Consider the following 19,401-nt stretch of genomic DNA (forward strand, 5'->3'; position numbering starts at 1 on the left):
TAGAGCTGTAGTCTTCCAGATTGGCCAAAAGATATGCAGTTGAGTGGCCCTCAGGACAGCTTTCCATCAGACAGTTCAAGCCAAGCTGTGTGTATCAGGGTGACCACATTAACAAAGGTGTGCTTCAAATTCTCCCCTGGCCACTGAGGTTAGTTGCCTGAGGTGGTTTCAAGTCTTATAAAATGAGAGGAGAACAGCTAAACACTATTGTGCATACTGAAGTGCTCCTTGTTCAAACTCTTGGCATGTATACACGTTTTTAATGCTTTACTAGTGTGTTTTCTAATGGCATCCTGCTGCTCGAGATCCCCTGTATGGTGCTTGAGCGAGAAAAAGAGAGCGGAAGAGTGGTGTTGTCTCTGGTACTTCTGTAGTCAGTGGGGTGCTTTCTGCAACAACAATGATCTTGCTTAAAATATACACTCCACTGTATTCTGTATTTTTCCTCTGTAAACACCAGTTCTCACACATTATACAAAGGTGGAAGAACTCCTAGCAGTCCCACTACACCAGGGCTGTACTATTTTTTTTCGCATAAGCGAATCGTTCCTGTGTGACATAATTAATTTCTGCCTATGAGGAGCATTGCAACAAAGAACAGTACAATTAGTCTAGTGTCTGCTTTGCTATTACCATATCAAGCGTTCAGATGTTGTCAGGGTCGCTGTAATGTTCCTTCGATTGCACTCACGAGTCTTCCGTTACAGTCTGCGATCAAAAAGTAGCAGGAACTGATGCAAATATATAATGACTTGCCATGTTATTACATATTTAGTGTTATTATTAGCTCTCAAAGTCTGTGAGCATTTAGTTGCTTGATTTTCTGGGGATCAACTTAAACACACTTGTGCTTTTGACTCTGATATACTGGATTCAGCATGTTTCTGAGATTCAGAGAAACACAATAATGGGATGCGCTCAATAACCTATTCATATTAGAGCTTGATGGACATTGTTTTTTCAGCATTAAACCATTAAAATCAATGTGTTAATAAAAATTCTTAAGTATTATTATTTATTTCAGAGCAGGAAATACAAACTCTGGGGTGGTGTTGGGGGCAAATGGCCAGTAAAGATAATTACAAAGGTGTAGCACCATGATTTATCTTGTGATGAATAGTTATAATAGTGAAAATATATCATCAAATATATCATTAAAAATGACATCAAAATGTTTGTAGGCCTAAATAATAAAAATAGTAATTTAAAAAGAACCGACTATACTCTTGTGTGCTAATAATTTTTAAGTGAATGGATTTTTTTTGTACTTCACTAGCACCAGTGCTAACTCCTAAAAAAGAAATTCTTCTCAGTAAAATATAAATAAAATTACTCTTGCCCCAAGTAATTGAGGTATTTAGTACTGTGCTGTAGTTGTTTATTATGGCTTATGATTGTGCAGTCAATGCGAGGCAGCAAAACCATTGCAGTTCCAAAAAAAATTATTTCCTTAAATTGACCTCTGTAAATTGATGCTAATTATGTCTCTATTTGCTCTGAATGTTTTAGGGAATCATGGGTAAGAAGGGAGATTTGTCGGTCAGTGTGACAATTTACTCTTTAACACTGAAAAGGGCCTGCGTTTGCTTACCTCAGCACTCTGGATTTTAGCAGACTGTGAAGTTTCTGAAAGTGTCAGGCATATTTGCTTCACATTCCTGAGGTAACAGCAGCGTGGCACAGCGGTGATTTAATCATCTGTAGGAACGCTGTCAGCCATCATCCTGTGAATTAAATTAAATATATTCCCCATGTGGGGAAAAGACCAGTCCTCAATTTTAGGCCCAGTTTTTGTTTTTTGCTTAATCCGTGGGGGCCCTTCTTTCTTCAATATTATTTTACCATTTTATCAAATAATCAGATCAACAGTTGACAGCAGGTGTGTATTATATTAAAACTGATGGAAGGATAAGTAAAAAAAATCTTTTTTACTCATTTGTCATGTCACTAAAAGCTGCATTGTGTTCTATTTTAGGTAGCTAACCTTGCATGCTCCATCTCCAATAACGAGGAGGGAGTGAAACTGGTGCGGATGGCCGCTTCCCAGCTGGAAACGCTTTGCCCTCAGGTACTGTGCGCAGCATCTTCCGGATTCCCCAGTGGCACGTTTACTCCACCCTCAATCCACTGCAGCTCTAACATCTATTTAATCTGAGCTACAATTACTTTTATTCATCCTGGGTCTTTGAACTCAACACATGAAGCTCTCCAGGACAGTAAATGTGGCTTAATCTCAATCCAAATCTGCAACAATTTATCATACAGTATTTGTGGATCAGGGAGGCAGATGAAAATAAATTATCACTGATAATCAAGACACATGCTTGCAATCATGTTTTCGGTTCTCTTGCGTCTTACCGGTGGATTAATACTTTGTTTGTGGTAATTGCAGGTGATTAATGCGGCCTTGGCCCTGGCTACCAAGCCTAACAGTAAGGTGGCCCAGGATAACATGAACTTGTTTAAGGAGCAGTGGGAGAAACAGGTGCGAGTGCTTACTGACGCGGTGGATGACATCACTTCCATTGATGACTTCCTCTGTGTGTCTGGTAAGCCGACGTCACAAAACGTCAAGCGTGATATTGGCTCTGAGACATTGGCTTTTTCTGAAACCAAAAGCAGCTGCCTTGCTGCCCAGTCAGTCAAAAGCTAGGTAGCTCCAATGAAAACTGTTTTCAGGGGACTTTTCCAAGGAACATGATCTAGATCAAGGTCAGCATTACCTTTGTGAGTATACTGTTCTGACCACAACCGAATACAAACACGTTTGATGCATGCCCACTACAAATTCTTTGTGAAACTCTTTTAGTATTCAATGGCCGGTGCATACGCCGATGATGCGCACAAATCTGGCCGACACGCGGACTGGATTGACAATTTACTTCAAGCATACTGTCCCAGGGCTCCATACTGCAACTAAAATAGTCACAAATGAGACCAGAAATAATTAATTGGGACAATTTTACATCTAGTCGCCATTGCCGATATTCGGGTTGTGTGCGTTCATATGTGGTTTCGTCAGTTATCATCTTGTGAGTTATTGAATACATCTTTATAGTGTGCACCACCAGTGTGTCTCGTACTGCTTTTTACGCATTCTGCTTCTGACGAGCACTGCATGCAACAACAAACCCAGTGCGAGAAGCAGTGAACAAATGATTCTCTTGAACCAGGTCTTTTTCATGAATCACCCGAAAAGAACTGCGGGTTTGAACTCAGGTGCTTAGGTTAGCAGTTTGAATCAGATTCACTTTCTCAGCAAATCAGCCATCAGTGTCCTCACTTCTGTGAGTGCAGACATTTCAAAATAAGAGTCCCAAGTGTATTTCGGGCTTCTTTATATTTAAAAGTCCCGTATTGTTTACCACTTTTTTCACATTATTGATTAGGTTTGGAGTAGCACAATAAACACACAAGGTGCAAACATTCATTGATGCTCAAGAAGACAACACACTACTATGTGCATATTATACTTTATGTAATTATTTTTTATGTAGATTCTGAAGAGCAGTATAAAATAAAAAATCTTATATTTGTATCAATTATGAAAGGGGTGTGAACATTTGAGACAAAAGGGAATACAAACGTATCTTCTCAACAATATATTCGGTTTATTATACCTCCGATTAATGGGTTATCAGCTGTCTTCGGCTTTATATCTTGTTTCTGAACAGCAATCTAAATAAAGAGTAATTCTGTGATTTGGTGACTAAAAACAGCCATTTGGCTCCTTAATGGCTTCCAAGTCATTTTTTTGGACTGGAGCCCTGCTGTGCACTGAGCAATCAGCAACGCAGATGTGGCAAGTATGCTTTGGCCTTTAGGCTGACTGACTGCCTTTACCTCCAGTCAAGGACAGATTGTAGTTTACTGCGTTGATTTGCATTTTGTAGACACCCTTTGCTAAACTGTCTGTGTGTTTGTGTGCAATCTTTTTTTCTGCTACCCTTGTGATTTCCGTTAATGTTCTTAAGCCAGGACAATGTAAATACAGCATGAAGGATGTGGATTGCCTGTCTTTATGCATGTGGTTAGCGCTCTGAAGTCTCTCCAATGCCTTGTTCTTGTGTTACATGAGTCACTTCAAACATTGTTTTCTCTTGTTTTTCTCTCTTTTTGCTCTAGAAAACCACATTCTGGAAGATGTTAACAAGTGTGTCATCGCCCTGCAAGAGAAGGATGTCGATGGGCTTGATCGCACTGCTGGAGCCATTCGAGGAAGAGCTGCACGCGTGGTCCATGTGGTCACCTCTGAGATGGACAACTATGAACCTGGAGTCTACACAGAGAAGGTTCTTGAGGCCACCAAGCTTCTCACTGATACAGGTACAAAACAGTTAAACACTATAGGTCTGAAATTGTTTTGAGGTAAATGTCCAAAGCTGATAAACATTTTTAGATTATTCATCTAAATAAAATTAGCTCCTTATTGAAATCTGCTTTTTCAAATAATCAATGCCTGTGGGATACATTATTTTTGGAGATGGTGTGTGGGTGTGTGTGTGTGTCTCTGTGTGTCTGTCTGTCTGTCTGTCTGTCTGTCCAAAAATGGCTTTGCTGCCAACTAGGCCTGAATTTCCTCAATTATGTTTGTAGTGTTTAGGGACAAGAGTGCTGGTTTAAAATAATGTTAACAATTTCTGCCCTGCTCACCATTCTGCATAACATGGCTACACCTCTGAGGCCCGAAAATGCTGTTTAGATGGGCAAATCACAAGGTTTGGAGACACTACCCAGGACCAGCATCTGCACAATATTATGTAATATTATTTCTGCAATGTGAAATGTAATATTACTCTAATGTGTGATTACATAATAGCTTTAGGATGCCATCATGTTGGAAGCACAGAGATGGTTTATTCCACTGGGACACAGTGTAAGATCCAGTTCATTGCAGGACCTTCTCTTGGGAAATGCTATGTCACATCTTTTTTGCTCAGCAAAGCAGTGCTATAATCTTAACAGCTGGATAGTGGGCTATATGGGCACTAAAAAGTATGCGTTATGTCACTAAAGATGGCTTTAATTACTTTTAGATTTCATTTGGCCTTAAACCCTCTGTGTATGCAAAGCTCATCGTCATTCTTTTCAACTTGTATCTTACCAATGTACTCTCCAGTACAGTCCTAAATTGTGAATGAGATGGGTTATAATGTAGACGTGCTTGGTGCCTATGGGGAGGGACCATTACTTTATGGCTAGGAGGTAGTGCGAAGCTAGTGGGGGCTGGCTTTCCAAAGTGCTTGAGCAAATAGCCACAGATCATGTTAAATCATGTACCTCGTTCCACCAAATTTCACAAGGGTTTGGTCTAGGTTTGCTTGGGCTAACTACATTCCCTGTTGCTCATGCTGCCTGAATTTTAGGAGGAAATCCAGTTGCTAGACTTGCATTTTCCAGCCATAAAAGCTTTTTGTAATCATAACCCAAATAAAGTTAATTATTTAACAGGCAATCTGTTAGTTCGGTTTACTACTTAATCAGAAAAAGGAAAAAAAAAAACTTTAAGGAACCAAATTAAGCTTTCATGCTGGAAGACATTCATTTCTGTTGTGCTCACAGAGGAAGTTGAAGATTATGCCATGTTAAAAATCCTTTGGGAATAGATTAGGTATGAGCTCTGTCCCTTGCACAAAACAGGGGAAGTCCCTCCTTCCAGCAAGACTCCGGCTCCTAAAGCCTCTGAATGCAAAGAGTGTTTGTGTGCCTTTTGCAGTCTCGTTGACACCTGTCTTTTGATTGATTAATATAAGAGTGCCTCTGGATTAAGTGTACTCATCTGTCAGTCTTGGCATTAAGTAAAGCCTGATTAAAAGTTTGCCCTGAGCAGTCATTAAAATCCACCAACACATCCAGCATGAATTTCTGTGTTTGGCGCAGCTGTGTTGCAGTCGTTCCAAGTCGGACAAAAGAAAAAAATTGATTAATCAGATCTAATTTGACTTATGCATTTCTACAGGCGTACTGTCTTGATTGAATTGCACTTCAGCTGACTCCTATTTACCACGTTGAAATATAATTATTACCAGTGAAATTAATCTCTAATCTATCTTTTTGTTTCTAGATTACTGATAAATGTTTCTGACCTTGTATTTACAGTGATGCCACGTTTCACTGAGCAGGTAGAGGCAGCCGTGGAAGCCCTCAGCTCCAACCCAAGCCTGCCAGTTGACGAGAACGAGTTCATTGACGCTTCGCGACTGGTGTATGATGGCGTGAGGGACATCAGGAAGGCCGTACTCATGATCAGGGTGAGCAGTAAAAACGTTTCTCTTCCTGACATTAAAAAGCATTGGAGTAGAAAATATTTTTTGTAATTTACTTTTGTAGCTGTGTCAGCCACAAAGGTCTTAAGGGCATCCTGAAATTCATGCACTTCCATGTGCATTTTAGCCTTTTATCTTTTTTTTATCTCTCGTGAGAGCTTGTATTTATAAGGTAAACTCCAATAAAATTAATCAAAACTCATTTGGTATGAGAGGCAAGGAGAAGGCAGGGTTAATTAGTGGTTTGCTCAGTTAGCATATGATGCAGCAGATGGAAAATTACTTCAATAAATCATATCATTAGTAGAAGGAATAACACATTTTATTTGTACAGAAATTAGTCAAATGAATAAAATGTGAATAAATGAAAGTATAAAGTAAAAAAAAAAAAAAAAGAGAAGTTTGGTTCTTTAATGTGAAGTAGTATATCTTAAGGATATATCCAAGGATTAAGTCCTGGAATTAATCTAACAATACTATGTCTTGTCTAGTGAAAATTAATGAAATGAAAGAAGTCAAAGTTAAAGATGAGGCCTCAAAGTTGGAGATCAGATGCGAAGAGTGAGTGAGTTGAGTTGTTAGTCTCTCTGAGGACCAAAAATTTAGTTAATGTATTTATACCCTCTTAAGACTGTGCCAAGAAGATTCCTTATTTGGTACAGCACGTTCTGCACGGTTTGGCGTTAACTCAAGGTTTTAAGAACATTATTGTTATGACCCATTGAAGTGCAAAGCGTGCAGTTAAGTGGCCTTGAGAACCGGGATCATGATGTGTGTCTTATCCTGTGTGTGCGTATGTGCAAGGTTACCGTCTGCACATTGCTTGTAACAATAACATCTATAGTTATATCTAAGTTGGCACCAAGCTCTCTGAATTCAGCTCTGAATCCTCATCAGGACAAAAGGGCAACAAGTTTGTATACTAGGAGTCTAAAATGTATATACTTTGTCCCAAACAGTGCATTTACATGGACAGAGAACGAGCATGAAGTAATCTTCTAACACACACATATTGAACAAATAAGGCTTGTGCCTGGTAACATGTATACAACACAGGAATACTAGGAATACATAGATTCTTAATACAATGATAATGCCATTATGAAGTATATTATAGTATTATATAGTATACTAATTCAAAGGTTGTGGATACATGAATATGCTTTTATAATATCAAGCAAAAGTATAAAATATAGGAATGTCTCTAGCCACTTGCATCAGCATATAATTAACTTGGAATAATACTTTACCTAGACTGAATTGTTTGTGTGCGTGAGAGAGGATGCCAGAGACCGATAAAGTGCTTGTGGTGTCTTATTATTAACTAATGGTGAATATGTTTTGGGTAAGTGGTACCCTAACTGAACAGATTTCCCTATACATGTGCACTAATATGGGAGCTGTAGTTGTCTGAGGGTTAATGGTCTTTGCCTGAGCAGATAGTTAACATCGGACAGATGGTGGCTAGCTTGCAGTGAAGCGTTAGCTTACAGACTGACAGTGAGCAGACAACAGTCCTCTCCTGCCATGCTGGGAAACACGCAGACCCTTTAACTCCACTTGCACCAAGCAACTAGGTTAAAGGCAGTAATTCAAGCAAATATAATTTTGTAGTTGCAGACTAAGTTTAATTAATTGAAAAGATAATGTACACTGAATTTCAATAATTGTCAAATAAGGAAGTGTTTTAAAATGAATTAGAGCCTTTAGTTAAAGCAAAGAGTGCGGTCACGACCAGCATAATGAAGCCGAAGGAGCATGTGATTAAAGGAACTTTTTTAAATGGTCATAGACCATACAAACACGTGTATCTTCTATTGATGATTGTGCTCTGATTACAATGATGCTTGTATTCATCACCTCTGGCTCTCTGCATTTATTTGCAGCAATTGTGTGCGTGCACGTTGTTTGCTAAACATCAACCAACCCTGTCCTTTCAAACGTCAAATTAATGAGAATTTGTATCGACTCCAGTTGTTTGCATACAAAACCACATGTCCAAGTTGTACTGAGGTTTTCATTAATAACTGAGGGCTTGAATTGGAATAAACACCAAATAAGATGGGGGACCCATTACAATGTATTTGCATTATAATACGTAATTGGTTTTTAGAAAGGGGATTTAATTAGCATTTTTCCCTTTAATTTCACATGCTGAGAGATCTGTAGTGCCACATTTGTTTTCCACTCTACATACCCTTCTCTAGTTATGTAGATTGAATGAATAAAAAAAAAACTGTAGCAGTCACTATATACTGTTTGTTGTTGTTTTTTTTTTACATGGCCAAGCCTTTAACAAGCCTTTGCTTTGAAACATGTCATGGCTATGTTGTCTTTTATAGGTAGGCAAGCATGATCTTTGCCATCTAGTTTGTTCTGTTCAGACTGAATGTATATAGGGAATTATTTTGGAATGTTCCAGTGCCCTTGTTCTAAGACGGGCTATTTTTTTTCCAAACCGATAAACCACCCAAAGCTCTGGCAGTCGTTTTAATGGAGTTGTTAAGAGTGTCCTGTTTTATACACACTGCAGACATTCTGAGATGGCAAAAAAGAAAAATTCCTCCTCTATTGTTCTCGTTTACTGGTTATTCCCTGTACCACGTCAAGCTCACGCGTTTGGACAGAGCATGAGAACTAACCAATCGACCAACGCTAGTGCCCAGTGGGTATCAATTTAACTACCACACGAGAACTCCTCGATCGGAACAGACAAGTGTGCCACTTGGGCTACTTAAGATGGACAGACTCTTTAACCTCAGTAAGTACTGCGCTTGCAGTCCTCGCCGGCCAGCCGTCACCTTATATTTGATAGCCAGGCAGCTCTTGACTCCTATTGAGGGGATGTCACCAGTACTAATGGCCCATAGCCGCACATCCTTATAGATGCCGAGCGGCTACTGTAGCAGGTAAAGGCCCTGTCTGTACCTCACTTTGCCCACACTGCTTCAGGCAACTTCTACTGTTTATTCTAATCCCTGCTCAGTACTGCCCCAGTTTATAGACATGAGGCATTCTCTTGGATGGCAGTTCCTCTCGCCCTCACACAGTAAATCATGTACAGTGCTGTGAAAAATGTATTTGCCCCATCCTGATTTCTTCTGTTTTTGTGTATATCTCATACAAAATTGTTTCAAAAATTCTAACAAAATCTAACATAAAACAAAGGCAATCTGAGTAAACACAAAATACGTTTTTTAAATGATAATGCCATTTATTGAAGCAAAAAGTTATCCAATACCAACTGTGCCTGTGTGAAAACGTATTTGCCCCCTTAGTTACATAATGGGGTTCAGCTGGAGTAGACACACCCAGGCCTGATTAATGCCAGCCAGTTTAATCAAATAAACACCAAAATATAACTTTTTCTACAGCATGAATTTGGTTAAAAGGTCTCACCCAGTCGCACACTATGCCAAAGTCGAAAGAAATTCCAGAAATTATTAGGAAAAAGTCGATTAAAATACATCAGTCTGGGAAGGGTTACAAAGCTATTACAAAGGCTCTGGGACTCCAAAGAACCACTGTGAGAGACATTATCTCCAAATGGAGAAAACTTGGCACAGTAGTGAACCTTCCCAGAAGTGGCCGACCTTCCAAAATTTCTACAAGAGCACAGCAACAACTCATCCAGGAATTCACAAAAAAAGCCAAGGACAACATCCAAGGAACTGCAAACCTCCCTCGCATCAAGAATAGTCACTGTTCATGAGTCAACTATCAGAAAGACACTGGACAAAAATGGCATCCATGGAAGAGTAGCAAGGCAAAAATCACTGCTAACCCAGAAGAACATTAAGGCTCAACTGAATTTGGCCAACACACACCTTAATGATCCTCCAAACCTTTTGGGATAATGTTCTCTGGACTAATTAGTTGAAAGTGGAACTGTGTGTAAGACAGGGGTCCCGTTACATCTGGCATAAATCAAACACAGAATTCCACAAAAAGTACATCATACCTACAGTCAAGCTATCTATCTATAGTGTGTGTGTGTGTGTGTGTGTGTGTGTGTGTGTGTGTATATATGTATGTATGTGTGTGTGTGTGTGTGTATATATATATATATATATACACATATGCATATGGATATGAATGTTATAAGATGGTCTGTTCATTTTGAATCATAATGAAGGGTGTGTGTGTGTGTGTGTGTGTGTGTGTATGTATATATGTATATATATATATATATATATATATATATATATATACACACACACACCTTCATTATGATTCAAAATGAACAGACCATCTTATAACATTCATATGCATATATATATATATATATATATATATATATATATATATATATATATATATATATATATATATATATATACATATATATATATATACACATATGCATATGGATATGTGCAAAGAGCATCAACATGTACAGTGGTCCGTCAATAAATTTGACAGTAAAACTTTAAAAGTAGCGATTGAAACAGTGGATTCTAATTTGAGAGACTTTTGTAAAGTGTTCCAATAATTTGCAGCAGAAAATTTAAAAGAAGAGTGGCCAAGAGAGGTGCGGGCTTTAGTAGAGTCTAAACAGATATATTTACTCGAACGCAGGTTAAATACAGGCACTGATATGGTTATTAAAGTACTTAGGTAAGATGGTGTTTTGCCTAGTATGGACTTGTAAATTAATTGATACCAGTGATTTAAGCGCCGATTGTGTAACCAAGGCCATCCAACTAGTGAGTAAAGAGTGCAGTGGTGGGTATTATATGGAGCTTTAGTAATAAAACGAATAGCACTGTGGTAAACAACGTCCAATTTCTTGAGTAAAGAATTAGAAGCAGTTCTGTAGACAACATCACTGAAGTCAAGCATTGGGATGATGGTCATTTTCACAAGGGCCTGTTTTGCAGGAAGAGTAAATGAAGCTTTATTTCGAAATAGAAACCCGATCCTTGACTTGATCTTTGACTGGAGATGGTTTATGTGGGTTTGAAAGGAAAGTGAGGGGTCTAGCCAGACCCCTAGGTATTTGTATTTCTCCACATATTCCAGCTTAGACCCATTCATGGTGGTGATATTTATTGGGCACGAAGATACAGAATGTGTACGATTAAAAATCATGCATTTTGTTTTACTAGAGTTTAGAGACAATTTAAGATCACAGAAGGCTAATTGAATGTCTTCAAAACTCTTTTGAAGTTTTTCTAAAACGTTTTCCAGTGTCGAGCCTGAAGTGTACAGAACGGTGTCGTCTGCGTAAAGATGAATAAGAGAGTTGCCCACAGCACGAGCGATATCATTAGTATATACAGAGAATAACATCGGGCCGAGAATCGAGCCCTGGGGCACCCCCATAGATACAGCCAAAGGCTCAGACAACAGGCCCTCAGACTTAACACACTGAAATCTGTCAGTGAAATAATTAGAAAACCAGGAAAGGCACGTGTATTTGAGAGACCCAGGGCCTTAAGTTTTCCAATAAGAATACTGTGATTGACAGAATCTAAAGCTTTGGCCAAGTCAATAAAAACAGCAGCACAGTGTTGTTTTTGGTCAAGAGCTGTTATAACATCGTTTAGAACCTTTAGTGTTGCTGAGGTGCACCCATGACCAGCTCTGAAGCCAGATTGCATATCAGAGAGGAAATGTTGTGACTCAAGATAACCTATTATCTGTTTGTTGATTTGACTTTCAAAGACTTTTGAAAGGCAGGACAGAACGGAGATGGGTCGGTAACAGTTTGGGTCTGCAGTGTCCCCCTCTTTGAATAGGGGGATAACTGCAGTAACTTTCCAGTTTTTAGGTATCTCTGATGAAACCCGTGAGAGATTAAAAAGGCTAGTGATGGGTGAGGCAATAATTGCAGCTGACATCTTCAAAAAGAAGGGGTCCAGATTGTCAAGTCCAGCTGATTTGTATGGGTTGAGGTTTAGTAGCTCTCTCAAGACATCTTCAGTTTGAATTTCAGCAAAGGAGAATTGTAGGTGGTTAGAGCCGGATGCTAACGTAGGTGCTGTATAGTTGGGCCGGGTAGATGCTGCCAGGTGGAATGCATGGCCAGCCATAGTGAAGTGCTTATTGAATCCCTCTATTATAGTGGACTTGTCGGTGGTGACGATGTCTCCTAGCTTTAAAGCTGTGGGCAGTTGGGCGGAGGTGTTCTTGTTTTCCATTGATTTGACTGTGTCCCAGAACTTTGTAGAATTGGTACTGCAAGAAGCAAATTTATGTTTATAGATGCTAGCCTTAGCTTCCCTCACTGCCTGTGTGTACCGGTTTCTGATTTCCTTAAAAAGCTGCATATCATGAGGATTAATTGAGGCAAGTGCAGTCCGCCATAAAATGTTTTTATGCTTGCTGAGGGCGGTCAGTTCCAGAGTAAACCAAGGACTATATCTGTTTTTAGTTCTGAACTTTTTAAAAGGAGCATGCTTATTCAGTATAGAAATAAAAGCATCCTTAAAAAAGAACCAGGCATCTTCCACATATGGTATCAGGTCAATGTCCTTCCAGGGTACCTGGGCAAGATCTGTTAAAAAGGCCTGTTCGCTGAAGTGCTTTAGTGAGCGTTTGATGGTGATGAGGGGAGGTCTTTTAACTGCAGACCCATTACGAACACATGCGATAAGACAGTGATCACTTAGATCCTGACTGAAGACTGCTGGAATATATTTTGAAGGCATATTAGTCAGAGCTATATCAATTAAAGTGCATTTGTTTGTAGATTTTAAATTATATCTAGTGGGTTCATTAATCAATTGTGTAAGGTTAAGTGCATCCAGTATAGACTGTATAACGGAGTTATACAAGTTCACAGTTTAGACTGTATATTTTTTGAGACATTTAACATGTCCAAATTTAAATCTCCTAATAATAAGAACTCAGAAGATAAGTATGGGGCAATCAATTCGCATAATGTATCTATAGCACAACTGGGAGCTGAAGGAGGTCTATAACAAACAGCTACTGTAAGTGACTTGTCTTTAGAAAAATGGATTTTTAAAATTAAGATCTCAAACATTTTGGGGGCAGACCTAGATAAAACAACGGAACATAGTAGATTATCTCTGCAATAAAATCCAACTCTGCCCCCTTTTGCAGATCTGTCTTGACGGAAGATATTGTAGTTTGGGATAGATATTTCTGAATTTATGGATTTCTTAAGCCAAGATTCAGACACAGCTAAAATATCAGGATTAGCTGAGTGTGTCAGTGCAGTGACTAAGTCAATTTTAGGGAGGAGGCTTCTAATGTTAATGTGCATGAAACCAAAACTTGTACGATTACAGAAGTTATCAAATGAAAATAAATGAGGCGTTAAGTTTTCAACAGAGGTTACAGGGCCAGGATTTAACTGGACGTCACCTGAGGAAAATAGGAGAAGAAGGATAAGAGCCCGGCTGATGGCTATGAAAACTGGCCGTTTAGTGCACTTAGGAAAATAAAATAAAGGGATAGGATTATGATCATCTCTAACTTTTTTTTTTTTTTCTTGTACTGGACCCCTATGGCTTACATTATTTACTTGACGTAGCCCCTGAGATTTCATGAACACACAGGACAGAGGTAGATAAACAGTGTTAACTTTTCTCTCAAAAAGAGTTATTTCTTAAACTGAACAATGCACATCTGTAATATTCCATTTCATTTGAATCGCTTTGACATAACTGCTAGTTGTCAAATAATTAGCAAAAATAAAAACATATATAGAATGTGATTGAACCCAAATCATTAATAATTACCATATACTTTTTATTAAATAAATATTATAAAAATTATGGAATTACTTAGTCCACAAAGAGTGGTGAAGTTAAGCTTATGCTGCAGAGATATTGCTGCTTGCCTTCAGCATAGCGTCCAATGTCATCTCATTAATGTTTGTACAAATTACAATATTTCTTACTCGTTGAGCTTCGATGATAATTAAATTCCATGCAAAGACTACAAATGACATGTCTTTTGTTAAACGTCCAGTCTGGGTTGATTAATAAATGTGTCCTTAGAAGAACTTTCTCTGGTAACAAAGAATGTGTGTGTGTCTGTCTGTCTGTCTGTCTGTGCATCTAAATATTAAGATACCCATGCTGCTTTTCTAGGGTCCCAAATTTCCCAGCAAGTCTTTAGAAATCATACACAATAGAGTGAAGCCATCATAAAATCAAATTCTAAAGCGCAAAATGTAATTAGTTAATTTAGCAGGGTACAATATATTTCACTAAGCTCAAAGGGGTTGTATTTGTTTAATTAAATTTAACATGACTGCTTTTATCACAATCTTGAACCACCAATTAAAAAGAAACCCTGCTCTAGATATATCGCAAGTCTGTTTACGAAATGAAGCTGACCACTTTGTCTCTAAGAAACTTGTTCAAACTCAGCAGATCAGCTGGACGATGTTTTCATGGCATTTTCTTCAGCTGGGTTTTGGGATGCTTGAGGTGTCTATTATTAGAGCAGCTGCACCGTGAGCCAGTCAAAATCTCATAAATGGATTGTATAGACAGTCTGATAAGCACGGATTTACAGCCTTATCTTCTCACATCTCATCCTCTCCTGTATCAAGCTGAAATGCATTTTCTTGTCAGTGAGGCCCCCCCCAACACCCCTCTCCACTTTCTTCACCATTTTCCTCTGCAAACGGGTCCCTCTGCTCGCAAGTGCATACTAATAGAGCAGTAGAGTTATAAGAGGCGTGTTTGGCATTCAGTGCAGGGATTAGAGCGAAAGAGAGTTAGTTTAGTTCTGTATGGGGAAAACGCAGTGTACTTACTGCACCGTTGCAGTAGATCATTCTTTTTCCTCTCCATGAGAAAGATTAAATGTTTTACTGTAAACACTTCCAGTGTTACATTCACTCGAAAGATGCACAGGCTGCTTGATCATTTAAAAAGAAGCTTGATCATTTAACAAACAATGTGAACAGTTAAATACAGAGATAAAAAATAAATCTGATAAATGTCTGAATACGATGTATATTCCACATGCAGTTCAATAAGATAATAGTCATACTTTCCCATTGCTACATCCAATTCAACCTCTTGCATCTTCCCATCCTATGCACTTTTGTTACCTATTCATTTATTTTATCTTTTAGCATATTAGTAGCATTTTGTATTTTTGTTAGTTATTCTTGTTTATCATTTTGAAAATAAAGCTTATTTTATTACATTTACATTTATGCATTTGGCAGACGCTTTTATCCAAAGCGACTTACAGTGCACTTATTACAGGGACAATCCCCCTGGAGCAACCTGGAGTTAAGTGCCTTGCTCAAGGCCACAATGGTGGTGGCCATGGGGTTAGAACCTGTGACCTTCTGATTAACAGCCCTGTGCTTTAGCCACTACGCCACCACCACTCCAAAAATCTTTGTATCAACACAAGATTTTATTAAGAACAGAAGAACTCTAAAGGGTTAGGCTGCTCTCGAATCTTTCAGATTATTCAGATGACCAACTGCCTACAATTTACATAATTTGTATTTATTGAATTGTCCATTTGGATCACTTTTACTGTTAAGGTGAAACTCCTTAGTTGGTGCCCCGAGGATGGAGGGGCCATCTGATAATAAACACACACACACCCCTTAATTGACGTGTGATTAAAAATCACCACATACTTTGGTGTGTTGTGCGAGGCCCAGTTCATTTCAATTTGTGCCAGTGTGATTCTCACTACACCAGTAAGCAACCACATAACAATGTACTAAACATTCAGAACAGCCTAACAACTATTCCACCTTAGTAACTGCATAGCAATGCCCTGAAAACCACCTTCAGCATCAGCATTGCGGTGGATATTTGGCAAAGGCAAGCACCACTCAGATTTCCTGTAATTGCATACTTTTTGCCATTTAATAATACAGACAGTAGAGAGGACACAAAATAATGGGGACTTGAGGGGGGAATGAAATTGTCAAATTATTCACTGCTGAATTTGAACTTGCATTGCCCACATGAGCACATGGCTCAACGTGTGACAGCATGTTGTGCTAACTGCTAGGCCACTGCTCCGACAGCCAGAATATATTACATATTTTTCAGGTTCCCATGAAAGACCACTATTTGTTCCAGCCAGTGTTGACATGTGAAAAGCATCTGCCATAGATCTTCATCATGTAAAGGTATTCAAATAGCTTGCTAATGTTTCTTTATATCTTTCCCATGCTTTTGTTTCTATTCCCACAGACCCCAGAGGAGCTCGATGACTCTGACTTTGAGACGGAAGACTTTGATACACGCAGCCGGACTAGTGTGCAAACGGAAGACGATCAGCTCATCGCCGGACAGAGCGCTCGGGTAAGACATGGGGCTTTTGTAACTCACACCAGAGCTGTGGTTTCACAGCTTGCAACCTATGAATCTACTTTGTCCGGACTCCCCTTACCCCTGCCATCACTGTATTAGATGCTTTATCATTACCATTTTTGAAACATGTTAGTGTTGTCCTCAGTGGTCCCTGAAATCTGTTATGTTCAGGGACATATTTGCCATGTCATATTAGCAGTAGTTTCCAATTATTTTACAGGTTCTAACTCTCTGTGGTCATTAAAAATCCCTGGGCTTTTCTTGTAAATAGTAGGGGTGTAACCTCTGTGTTCTGGTCAAATTCCCCCCATTGGCCCTTCTCAGTCATGGCCTCCTAATAATCCCAATCCATTAATTGGCTCTGTAACTCTACTCTCTCCACTCCACCAATAGCTGGGGTGTGGTGAGCCTACTGGCACACTATGGCTGCTGTCGCATCATCCAAGTAGATGCTGCACATTGGTGGTGGTTGAGGAGAGTCCCCTATGAAGCACTTTGAGTGTAGTGTCAGAAGCGTTTTATAAATGTACCGTTCATTCTTTCATTCATTCATACATTCATTCATACATTAACACAGGAACTCTGAATCAGATTTTGTACTGATTTCAAGTCAACAGCACTCCCAATGTTTCCACCAGCGAAACCAACATCAAATCCCTCTCTCCCCCTCTCTCTCTCTCTCTCTCTCTCTCTCTCTCTCTCTCTCTCTCTCTCTCTCTCCCCCCCCCCTTCACATCTTCCCCTGTTGCCTTGGTAATGCTTATGAACATCCATCCTGACATGTCTGGAAGGAACATTGTAGATATATCTTTTTTTTGTTATTAGTTTGAATGTAGTCTCTAGTCTACAGCTGTGGTGATAGTAGGCAATGCTGGTGATTGTCGTGCTTCTTTCCTTTTTAAATTCAGTGTTGTATGATAGTGGTAAAGAGAGACAGAAGTAACAGGAACCAAGTTGTGTTTGGGGATCTTGTTAGTAAGAGTGCTAGCTTCCCTGTGAACACATCTTTCACTGCCTGATAACAATTTATGTGACAGCACATTTATGTGGAGCACAAGTGTGCCCAACTTTGAATGCATGCTCCAAATTTGAAATGTGAACACCCTTTTTTTTTTTTTCTTTTTTTTTCTTTCCAATTGTCAGAAGAGATGTTCCTGGCTGGAAAAGGTTGTCAGCTATTCGCATTTTCATCTAACTTGCAGAATGCAGATTCTGTGGTCCCCAAGCTTGAACGAATATAATTATAGACCTCTCACCCTCCTTCCTCGTACAGTGAGGCACTGCATGTTGATGAAATAAAAAAAAAAAAAAAAAAATAGTTTAAAGATTCAATCCTAATAATCTAGGGTATGACAGGGGACTTTGTTTCTTCACAAGACACTTGTTAAGAGATAAAGGCCTTGCAGAAGGCTTTCATTTTCAATTTGAGATGTGTGTTGGGAAAGTGAGTAGTGGTCGTGATAGTTGTAGAAAACAGGGCCATGGAGGTTGTGGTTGAGTGAGAATGTGATTATACAAGTCTGTAATCACTGTCCAGCCTCCTGTTCCAACCCCCCAGAGGCTTTTGATTTAGTCCTTGTCTCCAGTGGGAATCCCAGACAGTCAACTAATGTGTGAAAAACTTTACTGTAAGAGGACCGGTTAGTGAGGTAGGTCACAGTTAAGAAAGTCCATTGGCTTAGTCAGCGTGTTTACATGCATGATATAGGGAAACTATAATATCCGTGATGTGAAAAATGAGGAAGGAATTGCAAAATTATTGTGAAAAGATATCACATCTAAATTATATATATATATATATATATATATATATATATATATATATATATATATATATATATATATATATATATATATATATATATATTTTTTAAATATTATTATTGTTAATAATAATAATAGTAATTCTATATTTCAGTCTCTGGCTTTAATTTTGGCTGCGTATCATGAGCAGCGTTTGCTGTGTGTGTCAGCAGCAAAGCAGCGCTCATTCACTGATGTTGACTGTATATTTTCTTATCAGATGAATTCATTGCGCTTTACAAAACTGATGTAAGGCTTCAAAATACTTTTAATATAATGTAGGAGTCATACAGACTACTTTAATGGTGATTTAATGCTTCTTTAATGTCATATTAGAGTTTGATTGTAATGACACACAATAACACATAATTTTATTGATGTGCTAATGACCAAGAGAGCGATAAATTGTGATTTGGACCGTGGCATGATTGTTGGTGACTAGGGCTGGGTTCCGTTAAAAAATTTCGATAACGATACCTTGACTTCGATACTGGTTCCTAAATGATACTTTTTTCGATACCAATTTAATGAAATCCATTTTAACAAGATTACAGACATTACCTCAAAAATAATGTTGGTTTTATTTTTTCAGTTTGTTGGCTTTTTTTACAGACTCAAAGACTCCTCTCCTGAGCCTTCTAGTCTCCTCATGCCAGGGTCGGCACGGGCAGAGGCTATAACATTAATGTGAAGAGAAAAAAAAACAAGAAAACTGTTAACTCAGCCAACCCTAAGGATAAGCACGGTTTAACAAGATAACTAGTTTAATGTATGTTAAACTTGATCAGTTACTGTCAACCTTAAAGCATTTTTAGCATTGATTTGGCTAGCTAGCTAGCTATCTATAGCCATACATCCAAACAATATCTAATGTTACGTAGGTCCCAGTTTATAGGACTATGTCACCACGCACAGAAACATTAATTTAACGAGTACACAAGCATGTACCACTACAAGTTAACCGATTTAGTTTGTTGGTTTGTTTGCTAAACATTAACCTTACCTGTCGGTGTCCCAGTCATGGCACTGCTGCATTCATCAGTAGTTTTGAAGGA

At 38.7% G+C, this 19,401-nt stretch overlaps 1 protein-coding gene across 1 annotated transcript in view; it reads left to right on the forward strand.

Moving 5' to 3' along the window:
* The window catches only part of LOC127617290 (catenin alpha-1-like), a 178,240-nt gene that overhangs the window by 134,413 nt on the left and 24,426 nt on the right, over nt 1-19,401 (forward strand). The window contains exons 10-14 of the mRNA XM_052089243.1: nt 1,976-2,068; nt 2,393-2,549; nt 4,126-4,326; nt 6,100-6,251; nt 16,424-16,534. Of these exons, the coding sequence (XP_051945203.1) occupies nt 1,976-2,068; nt 2,393-2,549; nt 4,126-4,326; nt 6,100-6,251; nt 16,424-16,534 (714 nt within the window). The remainder of the gene's footprint in view (nt 1-1,975; nt 2,069-2,392; nt 2,550-4,125; nt 4,327-6,099; nt 6,252-16,423; nt 16,535-19,401) is intronic.

This window comes from Xyrauchen texanus, chromosome 23 (genome assembly GCF_025860055.1).
Source record: "Xyrauchen texanus isolate HMW12.3.18 chromosome 23, RBS_HiC_50CHRs, whole genome shotgun sequence".
NCBI lineage: Eukaryota > Metazoa > Chordata > Actinopteri > Cypriniformes > Catostomidae > Xyrauchen > Xyrauchen texanus.